The 18,880-nt window shown below is 39.3% G+C and overlaps 2 protein-coding genes across 2 annotated transcripts; both read right to left on the bottom strand.

Moving 5' to 3' along the window:
• Positions 1-705: 705 nt before the first annotated feature.
• On the bottom strand, positions 706-6,717 carry ttpal (tocopherol (alpha) transfer protein-like). The gene is made up of 6 exons (XM_080031774.1): positions 6,587-6,717; positions 5,490-5,716; positions 4,888-5,134; positions 4,038-4,231; positions 2,981-3,091; positions 706-1,604 (listed from the first exon to the last, which is right to left on the bottom strand). Exons 2-6 carry the CDS (start codon positions 5,697-5,699, stop codon positions 1,335-1,337), a joined length of 1,032 nt encoding a protein of 343 aa, XP_079887900.1. The 5' UTR covers positions 5,700-5,716; positions 6,587-6,717; the 3' UTR covers positions 706-1,334.
• Positions 6,718-9,501: 2,784 nt separating this feature from the next.
• On the bottom strand, positions 9,502-18,635 carry hnf4a (hepatocyte nuclear factor 4, alpha; the record flags this gene model as incomplete). Its single annotated transcript, XM_080031668.1, has 10 exons — positions 9,502-9,644; positions 11,355-11,477; positions 12,161-12,397; positions 12,858-13,010; positions 13,252-13,339; positions 14,451-14,606; positions 15,132-15,238; positions 16,000-16,094; positions 16,804-16,978; positions 18,548-18,635. The coding sequence occupies 10 exons, from the start codon at positions 18,633-18,635 to the stop codon at positions 9,502-9,504; spliced, it is 1,365 nt and encodes a 454-aa protein (XP_079887794.1).
• Between the last annotated feature and the right edge of the window lie 245 nt (positions 18,636-18,880).

The raw sequence follows: 18,880 nt of genomic DNA, 5'->3' as shown, positions 1-18,880 counted from the left end.
CCAGCCAGGTCTGACCAGTTTTTCAGAAACCTGGCCAATTGACCAACCAGCTGGGTCATACCACAATGAAGCTGACGAGCAGCATCATCCGGTTTTAATTATTGCCGTAACCACCAAGGTCCTGCTTTCTGTATTGTTTCTAAAAATTTAAAATAAAAATAGACCTAAAAAAGTTCTTAATGCAAAGAAAGACACAAGGCACAAAGAAGTTGGAAATAATTGAAGGAACAGATTTGAGTTCAAAGATTAAGAACTTTTTTTGTAATGACTTCAGTGCTTTTGCAGTGATGAAAGCAGAATGAACTAAGCCTAAATGTTGCAAGCACACAAAGGCCAACTTTATAGTTTTGAGGGTAGGTTGGTTTGGTTATTCATGTAGAGAACCGCCTTTTTTCCTTTGTGTGTGAAGAATTTGTTGTTGATGTTGTTTTTTAAGTGTTATTTATTTAAAATGATTTAATGTCATGTGCATAAATACAAAAAAGTGCAATATTTGGTGCAGTCAATTAGTGTAAATGTATCTTACCAGAAACTAGTAGCATAGAAAACGTGCAAATTGTGAAAAAACTGTTTGCTTTAGTGAATACTAAAGAAGAGCAATGTCTCTGTGTGAACTGATTATTTTGTAGAGATCTGTTGATCTGTTAAACAATTGTGTGAGTGTAAGGGAATCAAAATAAATTGGTAGGTAAGGTATGCTGGGCTAAGTCAGAAATGTGCTACTATTTTAAAATAATAATGAGCAGTTGCTTCCCCAACTGTCCCTGCAAGTCCCTGGTTGATAAGATAGTTAGTCTCTCTACAAATACATGTATGTGTTTATTGAGGGATGAGCGCACTCACACTCATTGTTGATAGGAGTAATGGGTAAGGGGGGCCCATTGACTGGAGGGTTTCAGGGGCCCAGCCATTTGTGTGGGCAGGCCTGCACACACACAGTACGGACTGGTAGCGGATTGTGAGGAGATATTCACGGATGATTTTGATTTTGACAAAGTGATTTTGACAAAAAGCATTCTTTAGAATTGATGACTCCACCTTTAAGGTTTCCATACTGTCAGAATATCATACCGGCCCATGCCTCAGTGTGTGCTTGTGCATGTGTGTGTGTGTGTGTGTGTGTGTGTGTGTGTACGAGTGCGCTTCTGTCTCTGTGTGTGTGTGTGTGTGCTTCTGTCTGTGTGTGTGCGAGTGCGCTTCTGTCTCTCTGTGTGTGTGTGTGTGTGTGTGTGTGTGTGTGTGTGTGTGTGTGTGTGTGTGTGTGTGTGTGTGTGTGTGTGTGTGTGTGTGTGTGTGTGTGTGTGTGTGTGTGTGTGTGTATTGCCGTGCGTGCATCAGTAGCAGTAGTAGAGTTGAGATCGCAGCGCCCTGAACGTGTCATCGTCGGCCTCTTCCCCTTCAAACAGCATAGACTCCGGCAGCACGACGCCCTCTAGTGGATCGGGCTGGCAGAACTCCACTAGGAACTCCTCCTCGCAGCCTAGCAACAGCCGGGACCACGCGCACATGTCCAGCTGACCCGCCAGGCCACCGTACTCCTCCGGCAGCACCGAGCGAGACACGACCTTATGCAGAGAGCGCAGGTCTGAGCCGTGGAGCATGTACTGTATGAGGGGGATAGCACGGAAATAATGTTGATTCAAGTTAATTCAGTTCAGTTCAGTTCAATGGGGTCTTATTTGGTATGGAAAACATGCGTTAACATAATATATATATATTTTTTAAATGTGTTATATTTGCTACTATAAATATGTTAAGATATTTAAAATTGCAATTGTAACATCTATTCTACGACTATAAACTTAACAAATCTGTGTGTGTGTGTGTGTGTGTGTGTGTGTGTGTGTGTGTGTGTGTGTGTGTGTGTGTATGCGCATGTAAATAACATAACAAAATAAATGTACAAACTCAATCATTTAACATTTGCCATTACAAATACGTAGGCCTACACACATAACGTTACAAAACTAGCAATATACTAACTGTACACACAGTCAACTGTCACTGTAAGATGTCAGTGACGTCATCTGCCTCAACGTCCTTGAACAGTATTTCATCCCATGTGAAAGGGGTCACTGGTAATAATGAAACACTGAGTTTTATAGCTTCCTTCAGCTGATAGTTTATGAGTTTTACAGCTTCAGTGTTAGTGCTCTGGTCCAATATTACGGATTTCATCGCAAAGTGCTGAACCGCAGCAGCAGGCAGATGCTTCTAGTAGAATGTACAGTATGGATAGTTTATGTTTTCATGAATATGCATCAATGGGCAACAGGTCTAAAACATAACATTATGAAATCGCTCAAAAATGGAGGTCATTACATGGTTATTAATTATTGCATATGGAGAAGGGGTTGTATTAAATAAGCATATACCTGGACTTCTTATAACTCTTTTTCGATATGTTAAATTGGTCAAATATCTTGTTGGTTCATTTACTTTGTTAGGTCTATCTATCTATCTATCTATCTATCTATCTTATATAGGTTTGAAGTCAAATAAAAACTAAACCTGAAAAATAAAAGTATGTTACTGTTAACGACTTGCTAGTGAACTTATATGAGCGTCTAGCAGCTAAAAAGCCAAATATTTTCCCTTAGGAGTTAGCGGAAACCAAAAACAGAGCTCGAGGGAAAACTGGACAAACACTAGTCTACATGAATGCTAATGTTGCTCCAAAGCCTAACCTCAAAGATGATAAAATGCCTTTGTCTGCCTCCAAATGAATACAAATCAATCACAGCAGGTTTAATGAAGCACAAAGCAATCCCGATGAGGAGATTTTGTAAATTATGGGGTTGCGTGTTCATTCTAGTGAAAAAAATAATAATTGAAGAGAAAAATTAAAAACTGCCCTTTCAGATGAAAATAGACTATCATTTTGTAGCACATGCTGCTGATAAAAATGGAGGCACACAAGTCAGAAAGGCCCCATTGTTAAAAACAAAAGAATCAAAGATAATTGAGGCACAATACTCACCCTCTCTGCCATCTTCTCCTTGAGAAACGGTTTAATTATGGCGAAGATTCCTTTGAAGATGCGCGGCTCGTTAATGATGTTAACGGCCTTGATTCTGATTGGGAACCCGTCCTGTGAAATACAAGAGAAACCTGCAATCAGTAAAGCAATCACAGCTGCTCCCTGTCAAACGTTAAGCATCCCTGCATTCCAATCCCCATACTTCCCTACTATTTAGTACGCCAGAAAAAGATTTAGGATGTCCCAATACATGCATGTCAATTGTAGTATGCTGAAAATACATAAATACACCACTAACTCCAATAGCATTTTGGAGTAGGCCTATTCGTCTTTATTCTTGACATTTCTCGACATAATGAAAATAAATCTTCCTTATCTATTTTTTTTTTCTCCTGTGGCCCCTAATCTTCTGTACTTTAGTATGTAGTGTAGTAAAAAGAAAGAGTTTGTGATTTGGAACGCAGGGCATGTGTTTTGTGAGATGGTGTAAATATTACAGTCAGTGCAGTCCTGACAAAACCCAGCAGGCAGCGCTAAAGAGCCACTGTTGTAAATGAAAAAAAAATATGTTTTACTTTCTTTCTTTTTTTTAAACAGTGACTAATATCATATTAACTGCTAAATAAAAACCCATTCTGAATTAATACAATTGAATACACATCATACAATTATATTGCATTTAATTCAAACATTATGGTCTCTTCAAGTTCAAATTCATAGTTGATTGGTGCTTAACAAGCTCAACAAACATATGCATTAAAAACACATACAAGCAAACAAGGCAGGACAAACAACAGTAGAATAGGCCAAGGTGTCAGAAACTCAACTCAAACTGAAAGCCTACTACAGGCTACAGGTCTTGGGAGATATCCGGGCAAATGTCATTGCCAATGACTGCTGCTATAATTGTTGTGCATATGAAAAATAAACAATCTCTTGAATATTAAATCTTAATCAAAGAGTTCAAAGTGTCAGCGGTCTAAGCAGTTCTTATTTTAATAGGTAAACTTTTCCCCATATTTCGAGCAAATATTGAAAAGATAACAATATTTCTTACCTGGAGGATGCTGACCACCTTCTTGGCGAGGAATGGTCCAGGGTTGGAGGCCTGTGACATGCCCACCCCGGTGTAATCTGCTAGGATCACTATCCCGTTCACCTGCGTCTCCTCTGGCTGGATCAGCTTCTCCAGAGTCAGGTAAATGGCCCGAACGTTGTCCACAAACGGATAGTCATTCGGTTTCCATTTCCCTGTGAAATAAGGAGTTAAAGAATGATTTAGAAGATTTTAGCTATATATTTTGTGTGCACTGTGTTCTAGAATCCTCAGTAGGGCTCAGTGTCAAAGTCCGATACTTTTTTGGCATCGACTGAAATGCCTTCATTACCGTTGCGTATTAAAACAAAAATTCAATACGTAAGGGGTTAATCTCATTAACGTCGGTGAGCCAATAAGCAATGCAGCATTTATTTTTACTACTAGTGGATACATATACAGACGTCAGTTGAACTGTTGACTAGAATTGACCAATGTTTTACGAAAAAAAATACTAATTCAATTACATTTAAAAAAAAATTTAAAAACAAAAGAAAATGCTGAATAAAGAGGCAAAATGAAACACCAAAGTCCGGTTTCCTTTTTGTACTACTATTGTAATTTGCCTTCATAATTTCAAGTGGTGAAAATAAAAACCAAATGTCACCAACCTGGGTGTAGGCAGAGAATGTATCTCCCGTAATTTCGGTCGGGCTGTGGTTTTTTTGATCGAACATATTTATTGTTATCACTACTAGGGGATATACAGTATGTACAGAACTATAGTTGAACCAGAATGTAACAATGTTGTACGAAAACCTAATAAAATACTAATTACAACAATAAAAAAATGATTAAAGTGGACACCAACCTGGTCTGAGGCAGAGTATGTACCTCCCGTTGGTGGGGTCGGGCTGGGGCAGCACAGTGAGGAAGCCCAGGTCCAGAACATGCTTCACCGTGGAGGGTTTGAGGTCCTGGAACACCTCGGGCCAGGCCTTCCGCCCCGCCTGGTAGTTCAGCAGCAGCTGCAGCGCGCGATCGTAGTCAAACTTCCGCGCTCGCAGGAAACGCAGCAGGAAGGCGTCGTCAAGACGGGTACGCAGATTTGGCTGCTCCTAGAGAATCGGGGGTGGGGGGGGGGGGGATCTAGTGTTAATATACAGCCTAGGCTCTGTAAACTGGTATGTTAACAAAGGGTATATAAACAAAGGGGCACACCATAGCAAGTAACATGCCCGTTAAACACTTATTAATTTTTCAGCGCACACACAGTACTGACAGTAACAGGTAGCAGATTGTGAGGAGAGATTCACTGAATTTGACAACAAGCATTCTCCAGAATCGCTGACTCCACCTTTAAAGGATGTGTTCTACTAAACTGCTCTGTTCTGCTTTAAAAGTTCCTAGCACATAAAAAGGAATTCAACTATTTTATTTTCATACAAATGACAATAAGGCAAAAAGAAAAACCTTGAGTATCATGTCTCTGAGGGCCTGTACATCGCGGAGCCTCCACTCTGGTTTCTCCTGGAGCTCCTCCCGGGCTTTGGCCACTAGTTCTGGGGTGAGGGTGCAGGAGTAGTTGGGTGGGGGCGCCCCGGGGAACCAGCTGGGACCCACAGCAGCTGGGGGGTCGGCCGGGGGAGACATGAGGTCGATGGACTCATGCTGATCAGCCATGGACTGACCGGGGGAAGCTGGTGGTGGGGGAAGAAACACACAAAAGGCATTAGAGAGTCTGACCCGTGGACCTTTATTGTATGTCACCCCCCCCCCTCCCTCTCTCTCTCTCTCTCTTTCTCTCTCCCCATTTCATCTCTGTACTGTCAAATAAAGCTTAAAAAATGCCAAACAAATGATCTTGAAAAAAAAGGCATTAGAGGGACAATTAAAGAGAAATAGAAGAAAAGTAACAGGGAGAATAGTTTCTGGGCTCTCATGTGAGATTGCAATATGGACATTGCGGTAATCCAATACGCCACGGTATGCCTGCACCTTAATACACACACCTCTGCAGATTAGTAATGCATTCACCAATCCATCCCGTGACTTCATTTCTAGAGCTCTATGAGTGAAATGCTTTCACCGGCTCATATGCTTGGTCATTTAGGTAGAGTAGGCTACAATTCAAACCTTTAATAATGAGCTATTCTGAAATAATAGGGGGATGCATTTATTAATAATAACAGTAAGTAAAGATTGAATTAATTAAATTGTTTTATCAGCACATACATGATCCATTTGAGTGAATTTAACACCCCACAATATTTAGTTTCTGCATTTGAAAAAAACGTCAACAAAGAAATATTAAGAGATTTGTCATGGAAAGCTTGGAAATCCCTTCCAAACGATAGACATCTGATCAGAACGTCTAAATCACCATTGATACACCTGATAAATAAGATTATATTGCTTTAAAACAAGTCTGGTAGTTTCCCCTTTAGCTGAGGTGCATGCAGTTCAATGCAGGGAGCCAGAACTCGTTTTAACATCTGATAATAAATACTGATCCTGAGCAGAACCGATGCGACACCCAACTAAAGTCAGAATGATGACTGAATACCTACTCGAAAAATGCCTTTAACAGTAACCGTCTAGGACACACGTATATGCCTCATGTGAGCATCCATTGGCGAGTGACAAAATGTTTTAAAAACCACAGCAGCGACCAAAAATCACAGTCAAAAACGAAAAAATCATTACCGACCTGTCAGGAAAAATCCTCTTTCCGGGTAGGGAGACAGCGCTCTCTCTCATTGGTCAATGTGGAGCACGTGACGCGCTGCTGACGCGTCAGAGTCGTCCAGTTGTTTTGATGGTGGTGCTGCCTTCAGGATGCCCTCGGAAACTAGCATTAAATCGCTCACAATTTCAAAAACATGGATCTTTGTTGCAAAAAAATAAAAACAATTGCTTTCGTAGGATTTTCTGATGCTCTCCTTTTTTAATTTAAAACTGAACTGTCCAAAATAAGTAACTGACCTGTCAAGATTTAAAAACAAACCATTCATAGGCCTACTACACTCTAACTAGTCTCGCAAAGCCAGACCAAACTACAGCAAGTAGTATGGTCTGGAAGCACTCCGTTTAGAGCCGTCTATTCGGGGGGAAACTGGGCTGGCCTGTTTTTATTTCTTTAAACCAATCACAATCATCTACGGCGGGGCTAACCCCGGGAAGCAGCCAATGGAGGCGTAGCGTTGTTTGCCGACGCCAGCGCTTAATAGACGCTGGCTGAAGTGGTCAAGCCAGACTACACTCTAACCAACAGTTACAACGTAACCACTTCAGTGCACCTGAATCTAACATCTTGCTAACTTTACTTTTTTCAGGCTTTATTGAGCACCGAGTCAATAGCAGTATATCTACATTTCCAAAAGCAAATTATTGCGTTTAAATAATTACAAAAAATATCAGAAAACAGAGACGATTTTTTTCAGGGGATGGGCAGGGATTCATGCATAGAACTACTCTGGGTAGTTTACTTTCGTTATAATTCTCAATTTATATATATAAAAAATTGTTACTTTATCAGTTACATTATACGAGTAAAGTTGATGTGCCCTAAATATCTTTTTAACATTTTCCACGGACAGACCGGATCCTTCAGTTACCCTTGAATGCGCTAGGTGGCAGAGTTTGCCTCCATATCGCTTTGCCTACAGGCCAGAAGCCCATGGCAACATGTCGTCTCAATCTCTGACAGGTTTGTGTTCTACCTCAAGTTTGATTTAACGAAATGTTCATTATAATACATAGGCTACATATGACTTAATGTGCTCATGATGTTGTAAGTATTTTATATTTAAAAACTACTTTTGTAGGATGTTTTCGAGGATAGCTTTCAAGTCTGAAGTAAAAAAAAATTAAACCACTGTCATTTCTCAACCATACCTGGGTATAAAGGCAGCACATTCTTATACTTAAAGGTGGGGTCAGCGATTCATTTCACTACCTGTCTGTACTGTGTCTGCTGGAAAAAAAAATCCAGTGTTAATTGACAGCCTATGCTCCGTACATGCATGTTGCTAGCTATGGAGGGCCCCTTATAGGCCACCCTTTGGTTACATACCAGTTTACAGAGCCTAGGCTGTGCAAACAAGCATTCTCAAATACCTTTAACCTATGGCCTGGTCTAAATGCAGCACATGTTAGCCTATACTTTAAGTTACAATCTAGCCTAGAGATACATGCTTTAAGTGCCCCCCTCCCCATTCTAATCAGTGCTATCAGTAATGATTTTATGGCACGTTATCTGAATAACATGTTACACTATCAGTGAATAAGCACCACTGCCACGTTGGACCCATGTTTTTATCTCATGAAACGTTCCAGCATGTCTTTTTGTATTATGAAGTTATACCATTTGTCATTCATACCTCAGAAAACGCCTCTCATACAATCATAGACGGCACAAAATATGTAAAAATAGACCTTGAGATTTATTCATTCATCTTCACATTGTAAGGCGAAACATGTTGCCTTGTATTTTTTTTTTGTAAAGGCTAAAAGGCAGTACAAGTTACAAGGCACAATTTATTCCATCAGTTAAACCAAAACAAAGTACTAAACAAAAAATATAATATACTTTTTTCAAAAACCAATATAATATTATTATTATTGGGAAACTTCCTCAATGTGTCTGTCTGACTTTTACAAAGTGGCACCACAGACCTCAACAAATGTACACACAAGATTTCTTGGGGTAAATTTTTTTAACATGTTAAATTTTAAGCATTTTCCAGTACATACAATAAACTAGAAGATATTTTAGTCCTGTCACAGGGACCTTAAAAGATTTTTCTTTAGCTTTGATTAAGGGAAAATGTTCTCAGTTGCCGACTTAGAAATAAAATACTAAATACATGATAATGTTGTGAGGCCTATTGTAACATTCTTAAAAATACTGACATGATCGCGTCGCCATGTCTAACATAAGCCTTACTGCACACACTGAGGCCATATTGAAGGAGGCAATGTTACCCAATAATAAACTATAGGCTACATAACAATGTATTTCTGTTGTCCATTTACCAAAACAACAGCATGACTCGATGCTTTTTTGATGCCTATAGTGTTGTCTGTGTCTGGACAAATACAGTAGATCCCTGAAGAGATACAGCAATCTGCAGGGGGACATTATACTCTATACTGTGGACATTAATATGTTAGGAAAACTCTAAACTTCAAGTAGACTGTCTACATTAGATTTTTGAGTTTTGATGCAAAAGTATCAGTTTTAGTTGGACTCAAAATTAAAAAATCTAGTGTAGATTTGCCTTTAAAAATTGCGTATTCCCTACTTTTTCATTTGTACAGTGTATAGCCAGTGTACAGCCTACTCAAGCTACTGTTATTGTTTCAGTCAAGTTGACAGCTTGGATGCTGACTGTGCTAATACACTTTACAAATAAAGACCCTGGTTTTTAACACAAATAAAAAAAAAACTGAAAAAATAGGCTAAGGACTTGGAGGATAGCTATTACAAAGCCTCTTGCTTTGTAATAGTTTGCAGAGGGATGGAGGTTTGATGCTTGGGAACAGTTGCTATGACCCCTTGCGCCATTTTATAGTGTTCTGAGCTTGAGGCAGTTGGCGGAGACGGGATCGGGGTGTCAGGAGTGGCTGAAAAATACAAAATAAGTACAAGTTAGAGTTAGAAAGTGCTGCGTAGGCACTTAGGCAGGTGTATATTATATACCATTATTTGGCTGTAAAGTAGAAGACAAAGAAATAGGAAGTTAATACTTTTTCGATTTTTGTATGAAAAGTATACATGTGATGTGTGATTGCCGGCATTGTCTATATTAAGGTGAAATAGTCTTCATTCCTGTAGCCTACTCTTTTTTTTAAATTATTTTCATCTTCAAGGATTGTTTGGGTTGGAGAGTGGATGGGTTTATTTTTTTTTGTCAATGTGTCTATGTGTGCATATGGTAGACATGCATTAAAAATCGTTTTTTTTGGAGAGAAAAAAATAAGAAATAGATCCCATGGTGACACTTTGAAATGCCTCATATTCTTTTTTTTTTTTTTTTTTAAAGTCTTTATTGAACATGGTTAAAAAAAAATAATAATAATACAAACAAAAATAAAAGAATTGAGCAGTAAAAAAAGGAAAGAAATAAATTAAAAAAACAAACAAATGGGATCTTAAACAACAAATACATAACTCAAATAATATAGTTCATGTTCAAAAGGGATAGGAAGAAGTTAAAAAAAACTTTTCTGGTCCTACCCCCACTTATTTTTTATAATTGTTTACAAAAAAAAAAAAAAAAAAAAAAAATGTATCCTCCAATCAACAGTTCAAAATTTAAAGATATTCAATGTAGTATCATGAAAGACTAAGATATTCACAATTCAGAAGGTGGGAGTCTCATCTTTGCTATTTTTCGCTTTAAAAATTCCTTCTATTATATGATGCAAAATTGTTGCATATTAATTGGCTTACTGTCTATTTATTTGTTGCAGAAATGGCTCCAAATATTGCCAGAAAAAAATGACCCTCTCTCTGTAGAGTTAGAGTTAAAAAGTGCAGCGTAAGCACTTGTGCAGGTGTACTGTATATTTACCATTGTGTGATACAACATGTCTCGCTTAGGGGAGTTTGGGCGACACAGTTTTTCCAGATAAGCAACAAATAGCCTAAGCACTTTTGTGAAATTTCTCAGAGCATTAAACAAGTTAAGAAAGAATAACAGGAGTTCTCTTTGACAAAATAAGCCAGATTAGTTTCCACGAAACATTTAGAGGCTTATTGTGTTTGTCCTTCCTGCTTTCTGACTAGGCTGCACATGGAGTTAGCTGGGTGAGCGAAATGTCACTGATTCCAGTTCATTTAGATTAAAGGTGGAGTCAGTGATCCTGGAGAAGGCTCATTGTTGACAAATCACTTGTTGTCAAAATCAGTGAATATCTCCTCCCGATTCGCAATCTGTCTGTACTGTGTGTGCTGAAAGAAATCAAGTGTTAATACACAGCTTAGGCTCTGTAAACTGGTATGTTGCTAGCTACTGTGGACCCCTTATTTATACCCTTCGTTACTATCGATTTAAAGAGCCTAGGCTGTGTAAACAACACCAGATTTTTTTTTCAATGCACGCATAGTACGGACAGGTAGTAAGTAGATTGTGAGGAAATATTCACTGATTTTGACAAAAAGGGATTTTGACAACAAGCATTCTCCAGAATCACTGACTCCACTCATGATCACACTGATCAAACTTGGATGGACAAAATGAACTCCCACTTCTTCCACTGTTGACAATGACACTTTTTTTTATAAAACTTATACAAAACAAATGTTTTACTCATGTACCATTCTGTACTTACAGATCTGCCCGTTGTGTAATGGCGTGGGCATGTTGCTGGACACTATGACGTTGGTGCTGAGGTGTTCCTGCACCAGGTGAGGGTGCAGAGAGTGAGGGGCGTGTGGAGCCTCGTTGGCAGAACCTGAGACACAAAACATTCAAATACACAGTAAGTATTAATGTGCTACTAACTACAGCATATCAGAGTAGGTTTCAGTCCTCTCTATTAAGGCCATATTGTTTATACATTCAGGTGAACAAGCATCTTTTAAAAAAAAAAATTTTTGTCATTTAATTCAAATAGTGAAACTATATTACAGTGTATTTTAGATTCATTACACACAAAGGTAAATATTTCTTGCTTTTTTTTTCTTTTTTTTTTACATTTTGATGGTTATGGGCCTTACAGATCATGAGAATCAAAAATCTATTATCTTAAAATATACAGTAAGACCAATCCAAGAAATGTATAAGACCGTTGCCAAAGCCACCTTGATTTCCATAACACATCAGCGTTGCTCAATGCCACACCCCTCAATGATGCAATTTGTGCAAAAAGAGCTTATGTAATATTCTAATGCTGGATTTTGGATTTTCATGCGCTGTAAGCCATAATCATCGGAATACTAATAACATAAGGCTTGAAATATATAACTTTATATGTAATGAATCTAGAATTTATGAAAAATTAACTTTTTGAATCCCGGAAAAAAAAAAATCTACTTTTCCATAATATTCCAGTTTGTACCTATAGGCCTACATTCTGTCAGACAGCTCAGAAGTCAAGTTTTTAGATATATATATATATTATCTAAGAGGCCTCACCTCCGAGCAGCATTTCCTGTAGCAGGTTGTCTATCTTGGCCATTCCAAACAGCTTGACAAACTGAATCTGTTCGATCATCTGCCATGTGATGCTCTGCAGTGTTGGCAGCAGCAGCAGCAGCTCTCCAAAGCGCCCGCGGGAGTCGTACTGCCGGTCGTTGATGTAATCCTCCAGGCTGACCTGCACCTGGTAGCGCATTCGCTTGATCTTTCCCGGGTCGCTCAGACCTTTAGCATCTACAGGGCAAATACAAGCAGGACAGGCGTTTAGTAAGAGAATGCCTATGTGTTGTAACATTTTAGTTTTTTATTTCTATTTTCTACTATATTAACAAGACAAAACAAGCATAAGTGTGTGTGTGTGTGTGTGTGTGTGTGTGTGTGTGTGTCTGCTGCAGAATATTTCACATAGTCTGTAGTGCAGTTTCCATTATATTTAATATAACTACTATTAACACTTCTTCTAAAGTCTATCTTTGTTCTATCTATTGTGTTGGTTTTGCATCCAGACATAAATGACATAGCTTGACATTAGTGGACCTTTAGTACCAGCAGGCCTACGTATATAGCAGTCTTGTGTTGTAACACTGTTACAAGGTGCTTAACAAGGAAAAATAAAGCAGAACCTATTTTCAGTTAGAAGACAGGCATACAGACCTAAGAACAGAACATTAATACAGCCAGTCGTAGTACCCACCTGGGTCAAAGAAAACGATGGCTTTCAAACAGGCGTATTCGTTGTCGTCTATCTGCAGCTCCTGGAAGGGAAGCACCAGTTCATCCAGGATCCTCAGAGCTACTCGGCCCACCTCCAACTCAGGACAGTTCCTGGGGATTATGTAATCGTTTCCTAAAGGAGAAATACAATTTAAAGTGAGATTTTAAAACACTATGGGCCAGTGCTGGACTAAATTGTACTTTCTATGGACAATCTCCATTAAAAAATCCATTAAGTCCAGGACTTGGCTTTATACATGTCTGTGAAACTGGCCCACAATTAGGGTGTAGCACAGCTCAAGACAAGATTGTTTTGGGGGTAATGAGTAAAGGCATTATGAGTGATTAGATATTGCTTCGTGTGTGTGTTTTACCTAATAAGAGGATGTCTTTGTAAAGCATGGACCTCTTTGCAGCGCCGAGCAAGAGGTGTTCTCCAGCATGAGCTCGCAGCAACGCCACCTGGAATACAGAAAAATACATCGAGTTATGAAATTGGCTACAAGAAAGTTTCAGTTTGTGTTGATTCTAGTGGCACGTTTGTACAAAAGTGGTATTTTCTTTTCTTTTTTCGACAAATGCTGCTACCCTAAATAATTTTGCTTGCCTGTGCCGGCAGTAAAAATTTGACTATTTTATAAAAATTTTAAAGTTCATTGTAGTTTATTAAATGAGTGAAAAATGTATCTTTATTTTTTTTATTTTTTTTTATGTTCTATCACTGTTTAAGACAGTCCCGTGCCATCTGAAGCTCACTGACAGAGAAAACCCTGTCGGAAGAGACACTCACTAATATAACATGAGATAATGAGTTACCAGACACTGGTGATCACGCTGTTAATCATTCTGCACTTTCTTCGAGGACGGGATATAACTTTAAAACCAGCTCATCATATTCTAACTCAGGATTAAAATACATTAACCACTCTGGGTGAAGAATTTGGGGATGGAAAAACGCTTGTACACAGTCAAATTTGACACCATTTCCGAGTGCAACCACCAAATCTAAAATGTTAGAGTAAAACTTGAAATGAGAAGGGGGTGGGCTGGGCTTTATTGCTTTGTACACCCTGTCTTTTAACTACACAAATGTTCACCCACAATAGGAGGGGATTCTACCCTCACTCTGGTGATAACTCAGAAAGAGTACATGCACTTTAACATTGCATATTTAACACTGGGGAATTCACTGTGTAGTATTTTGAGATTGTATTTTTTTAAATTCATCTCCTTTTTTGCTACTACAGTTGTATTTATTTAGGAAGAACATATTTACTGCGTCTAAAGCCACGTGCTCCTGCTAGCTGCCCACGCTGTTCACTTTGCTTGTCTTTGCAGCGGACTAGTAGATGAGTGACAAGAGTGTCTATAGAGTGTGTGCACTGTGTGTGTGTGTGTGTGTGTGTGTGTGTGTGTGTGTGTGTGTGTGTGTGTGTGTGTGTGTGTGTGTGTGTGTGTGTGTGTGTGTGTGTGTGTGTGTGTGTGTGTGTGTGTGTGTGTGTGTGTGTGTGTGTGTGTGTGTGTGTGTGTGTGTGTGTGTGTGTGTGTGTGTGTGTGTGTGTCAGTCTCATACCTGGTCATCTAGGGGCAGGTCACAGAAGGCTGGGATGTACTTGGCCCATTCCACCAGCACCAGCAGCTGTTGCTTCATGCTCTCACACACGTCTGTGATGGCGGCGATCTTCTTGGTCCGAATGTCCCCGTTCAGTATGGGAGACGGGGAGGTGATCTAGACAAAGGCAGGGCAGAAGTGTTAGATACAGTATTGAATCGTTAATTCATGCTTGCTAGTTGCTACATGTTATTAAAGGTGGAGTCAGTGATTCTGTAAAATGCATTTTTTTTTTTATGAAATTTGGTCAAAATCAGTGAATTTCTCCTCGTGATCCGCTACCTGTTTGACTGTGTGATCACTGTGTTAATACACAGCCTTGGCTCTGTAAATGGCATGTTGCTAGCGACGGTTGGGCCTCGTTTGTTTACATAACCTTAGTTTACATACCAGTTTTTACAGAGCCTAGGCTGTGTATTAACACCAGAAGCGGATTGTGAGGAGATATTGACTGATTTTGACAAAAGTGATTTTGACAACAAGCGTTTCCAGAATCACACACACACACACACACACACACACACACACACACACACACACACACACACACACACACACACACACACACACACACACACACACACACACACTTTAATATAAGCTATATCATTGCTTCTGTGAGGGCGTAGTTACCATGAGTACCTGTCTGGACAGCACATCTGCCTGTATGAGAGCGTTGATGGACGGTAGACTGCTGTCTTCATAGCTGGATCTCCTCGTGCTGATTCGGTCTCTTTCGTTCTGCACAGCTGAAAACACACACACTAATTTCAATTTATAGCACAATCACTACTTTAGCTATCTATACTGACTTTGCACTTATATTTTACATAATAATTATATCAAAAGAAGAAATAGTGCATTTTCAAGCAACTAAGTGAATTGACAACCTTTGTAAAAACTATAAGGATATGTTCAATTCTCTAAAGGAACGCAGACAGGGTCATTTAGATGAAAAATCTGTGGTCCTAGGTTGTCACGTTTATCAGCGTATGGCTAAATTGGCTATTATTGCTTCGGAAATGTTTGCTCAGCATAAGCAGGTTAGAGACTGCAGCGCTCCAGTGAGTGAACATTAACTAAGTGCTGCTGCTGTCGAGGGGATTGCAACACACTCAGACGTAGGGTGTCTATGCAGAGATAACTCACACGCTGCCAGTGATTTGCTGATGAAATGAGAAATTCTGTTTTTCTTTTGCGAGAGAATGTTGTTTTCACTCAAATAGATAAAACGTAGGGATTCCATTTTATAGATTCTGAGAGGTTGCCTGACAAAGATAAAAAGATTCTGTGTAATCAGTAGTTTTTATTTTTGTTTTTTAAGAAAATCTTCAACAGAATTGACAAGAAAACTAAATTGTATAGTTAGACAAATTAACTAATCTGACACAGCTGACGCAAACTGTTTTAAAGAACAATAAAAGTAGAAAATAACAGTAAGCAAGTAAATAATTAAAAATTAAAAAAAAATATTCTGGAAAATATATATTAATATACATACACAGCTTACCTTCTTTTTTCATGCCGGCTCTGAAGCATTTCTTCAGTCTACAGTATCGGCACTGATTCCGTTTGTCTTTGTCCACAACACATTGTCTGTTGAACCTGCAAAATGAGAAGAACAAGTTTGTTTGTGATGTAAAATAATCAAAACAATGAACTTGAATGAGGGAAGGAAGAGCTGCCACTTTTAGTTGATTGGTTGATAAGTAAAGCAACAAAAAGCACACCAAATTATTATTTTTTTACACTATTTTAAGCAAAAATTGTCAAAGGCAAATTGCATTTTTTTATCGGAAAAATAATCTGTAGATTAATTGAGAAGGAAACAAGTTGCAGACCAAGGAGCAATCAGGCCACTTTTTTGCAATATTTACTAAAAAAAAATTGACAACAGTTCATGGTTTGCTTTCTTCCTCTTTTACTCACAAACAATCAGTGTATAATTTGGAACTATCCCTGCGTTCCAATCCCCATACTTCCTTACTATTTAGTATGCCAGAAAAAGATTTAGGATGTCCCAATTCATGCAGGTCAATTGCAGTATGCTGAAAATACATAAATGCCCCACTAACTCACATAGAATTGTGGAGTATTCGTCTTTATTCTTGACATTTCTTGACATAATGAAAAAAAATAATCTTCCTTCGCTGATTTTTTTTCTCTCTCCTGTGGCCCCTAAAACTCTTCTGTACTTTAGTATGTAGTGTAGTAAAAAGAAAGAGTATGTGATTTGGAACGCAGGGTAGGGGTACATGTGCAGTGCTTTTCTGTATTGGCCAATTCAATTCCTCTTCCACCCAGTCTTCCTCACCTGCAGGAGTACATGTGGTTCTTGCGTACGCTGCGTCTGAAGAAGCCCTTGCAGCCGTCACAGCTGGAGGCTCCGTAGTGTTTGCCCGTGGCCCGGTCTCCACAGATGGCACACAGGCTGCCCGCGCCCAGGTGACCCGACACACTCATGGTCACGCTCTCTGACGGAGACGAGTCTGGGACAAGGGAGATGAAAATTATTATAAAAAAAACTGATCAAGTCAGCAACTTTTTTAGACATTAGCAAGTGTGTGAATGAAGTTTGTAGGCAAGGCAAGTTTACTTGTATAGCACATTTCAGACACAGGGCCACTCAAGGTGCTTTACAGGAGCAAGATTAAAAAAAAACAGATGAAGTATGATTGAGGAGTAAGGGTTTGGAGTTGTGTAGTGATAGGTCTGGGTTATATGGCCTAAAAATAAATTTCTGGATTTTTTCATACCATATTCTAGAAAGAAAAAATGACCAAACAAACTTTCCCCTATTAGGAATCAAATGCAAACGTGGTTTTTAACCAAACGTAACCTTGTTTTGAAATAAAATTCCTCTTGATCAAACAGACATGAATCTATTAAGGTTGATAACAGGAGCTGAGAGACAGAGGTAGATAGGCTACCGTATTTACCCTACTAAAAGGATCTTAACACATGTATTCAAATCCCGATTTAAAATCAATAAATCACCAAGAGCTACAGAGGAAACATTTTATATTGACAGCTCTAAAATGGCATTCACAGAGCATTAATAAATATATTTAAGGACTAGATCATAGGCTTTAAACTGCATTTTTTCTTGAGTGATTGTCAAACAGTTTTGATTTAAGAGAAGGTGTGAACGTTTGCATTGAATACAGTGAATCGGCCAGTGATCAAAAAGATGACAACCAGCGAGGATCTGTTACCTGCATGAGTAGCTCACAGAGTCAACACAGAATAAATGATGTCAGATTGATTACCTCTGAAAAGAGACAATCACTGCTGGAGACAGCTTTCTACACAGTCACCAGACTCCGGGTCAATCAATCATAGCAGTCCTGACACATGTTGTAGATTAGGAAATGGTTGGCTAACTCAACAGACATTGTTCTAGGTTTATATAATAGTGTAGAGATGTGTAAGCGATGAAAAAACTTGAGTAAAATGTCCCATGTTAATTAATTTTTTTTTATTATTTTTTTTTCTCAAAGGGAATTCTAGAACCAGAATCCTAGCCACAGTCGTCATGGGAGACTGGCTGCCTGTATTGAATGGGTTTGGTGTCATTGTGAGAACTTCTTCTTTAAAAAAACATAAAAATGAAAGCCTATTCCTCCACTGTATCCGTGGGAAAAGACTGTTTTTTTGTAACAGGAGATGGACAACACTACAGTGACTTCAACCCAAAATGAGAATCCACATCTGACTACATCACCACCCTACACAGGCCTAGACAGGTTCAAGTTGGCTTTCCGACCAAAGTTGACCTGAGCCCCCTTTGCCTTCCGAACGGAGCGGGCTCTCTTAATCTTTCACTATAGCACCCAGAGGTGATAAAATAATGACCATAGGGTGCACGGGACCGTCCCATATAAGCCCCATGCAGCAAGTCAAATGGACAAATGACCCCTCTTTATCACTCCCCATTGCCAGAACTTTACCCTCAATCCAAAGACCAAAGTTTTTAAAAATCAGTAAAAGTTTCAAAGTTCAACGGTCAAATGGCCAGGGCTGCCGCGGCACCATCATATATATATTGTCCCACTCACCTGTGCCCAAGGGCAGCACTTGCATGTTTTCGAACTCCAGTGTGGTGTAGGCTGGGTCCAGAGCCTCGCTGTAGTCTGCCATGTCCATGTCTGCTTGGCTTTGCTTTGCTTCAGCTAGTGCTTTGGACAAACAAAACTCTACAACTACCTGACAGTCCCGGGGCAGAAAAGACTTGTCCCAAGAAAAAGCTAATGTGCCCCCCCCCCTCTCTCCCCCCTCCTCCCCTCCTCTCCTATTCTCTGTCCCATCTCACACCTCTACACCCCCCCCCCCCCTCAAACCCCCACCTACCAAATCTTTTTTTTTTTAAGCCTAGCTCCTCCCATTAACAA

Source organism: Ammodytes marinus, assembly GCF_949987685.1.
Source record: "Ammodytes marinus genome assembly, chromosome: 7".
In the NCBI taxonomy this organism is placed as follows: domain Eukaryota; kingdom Metazoa; phylum Chordata; class Actinopteri; order Uranoscopiformes; family Ammodytidae; genus Ammodytes; species Ammodytes marinus.
Note: the sequence above shows the minus strand (reverse complement) of the source record. Positions and strands in the feature narration are given on the sequence as shown.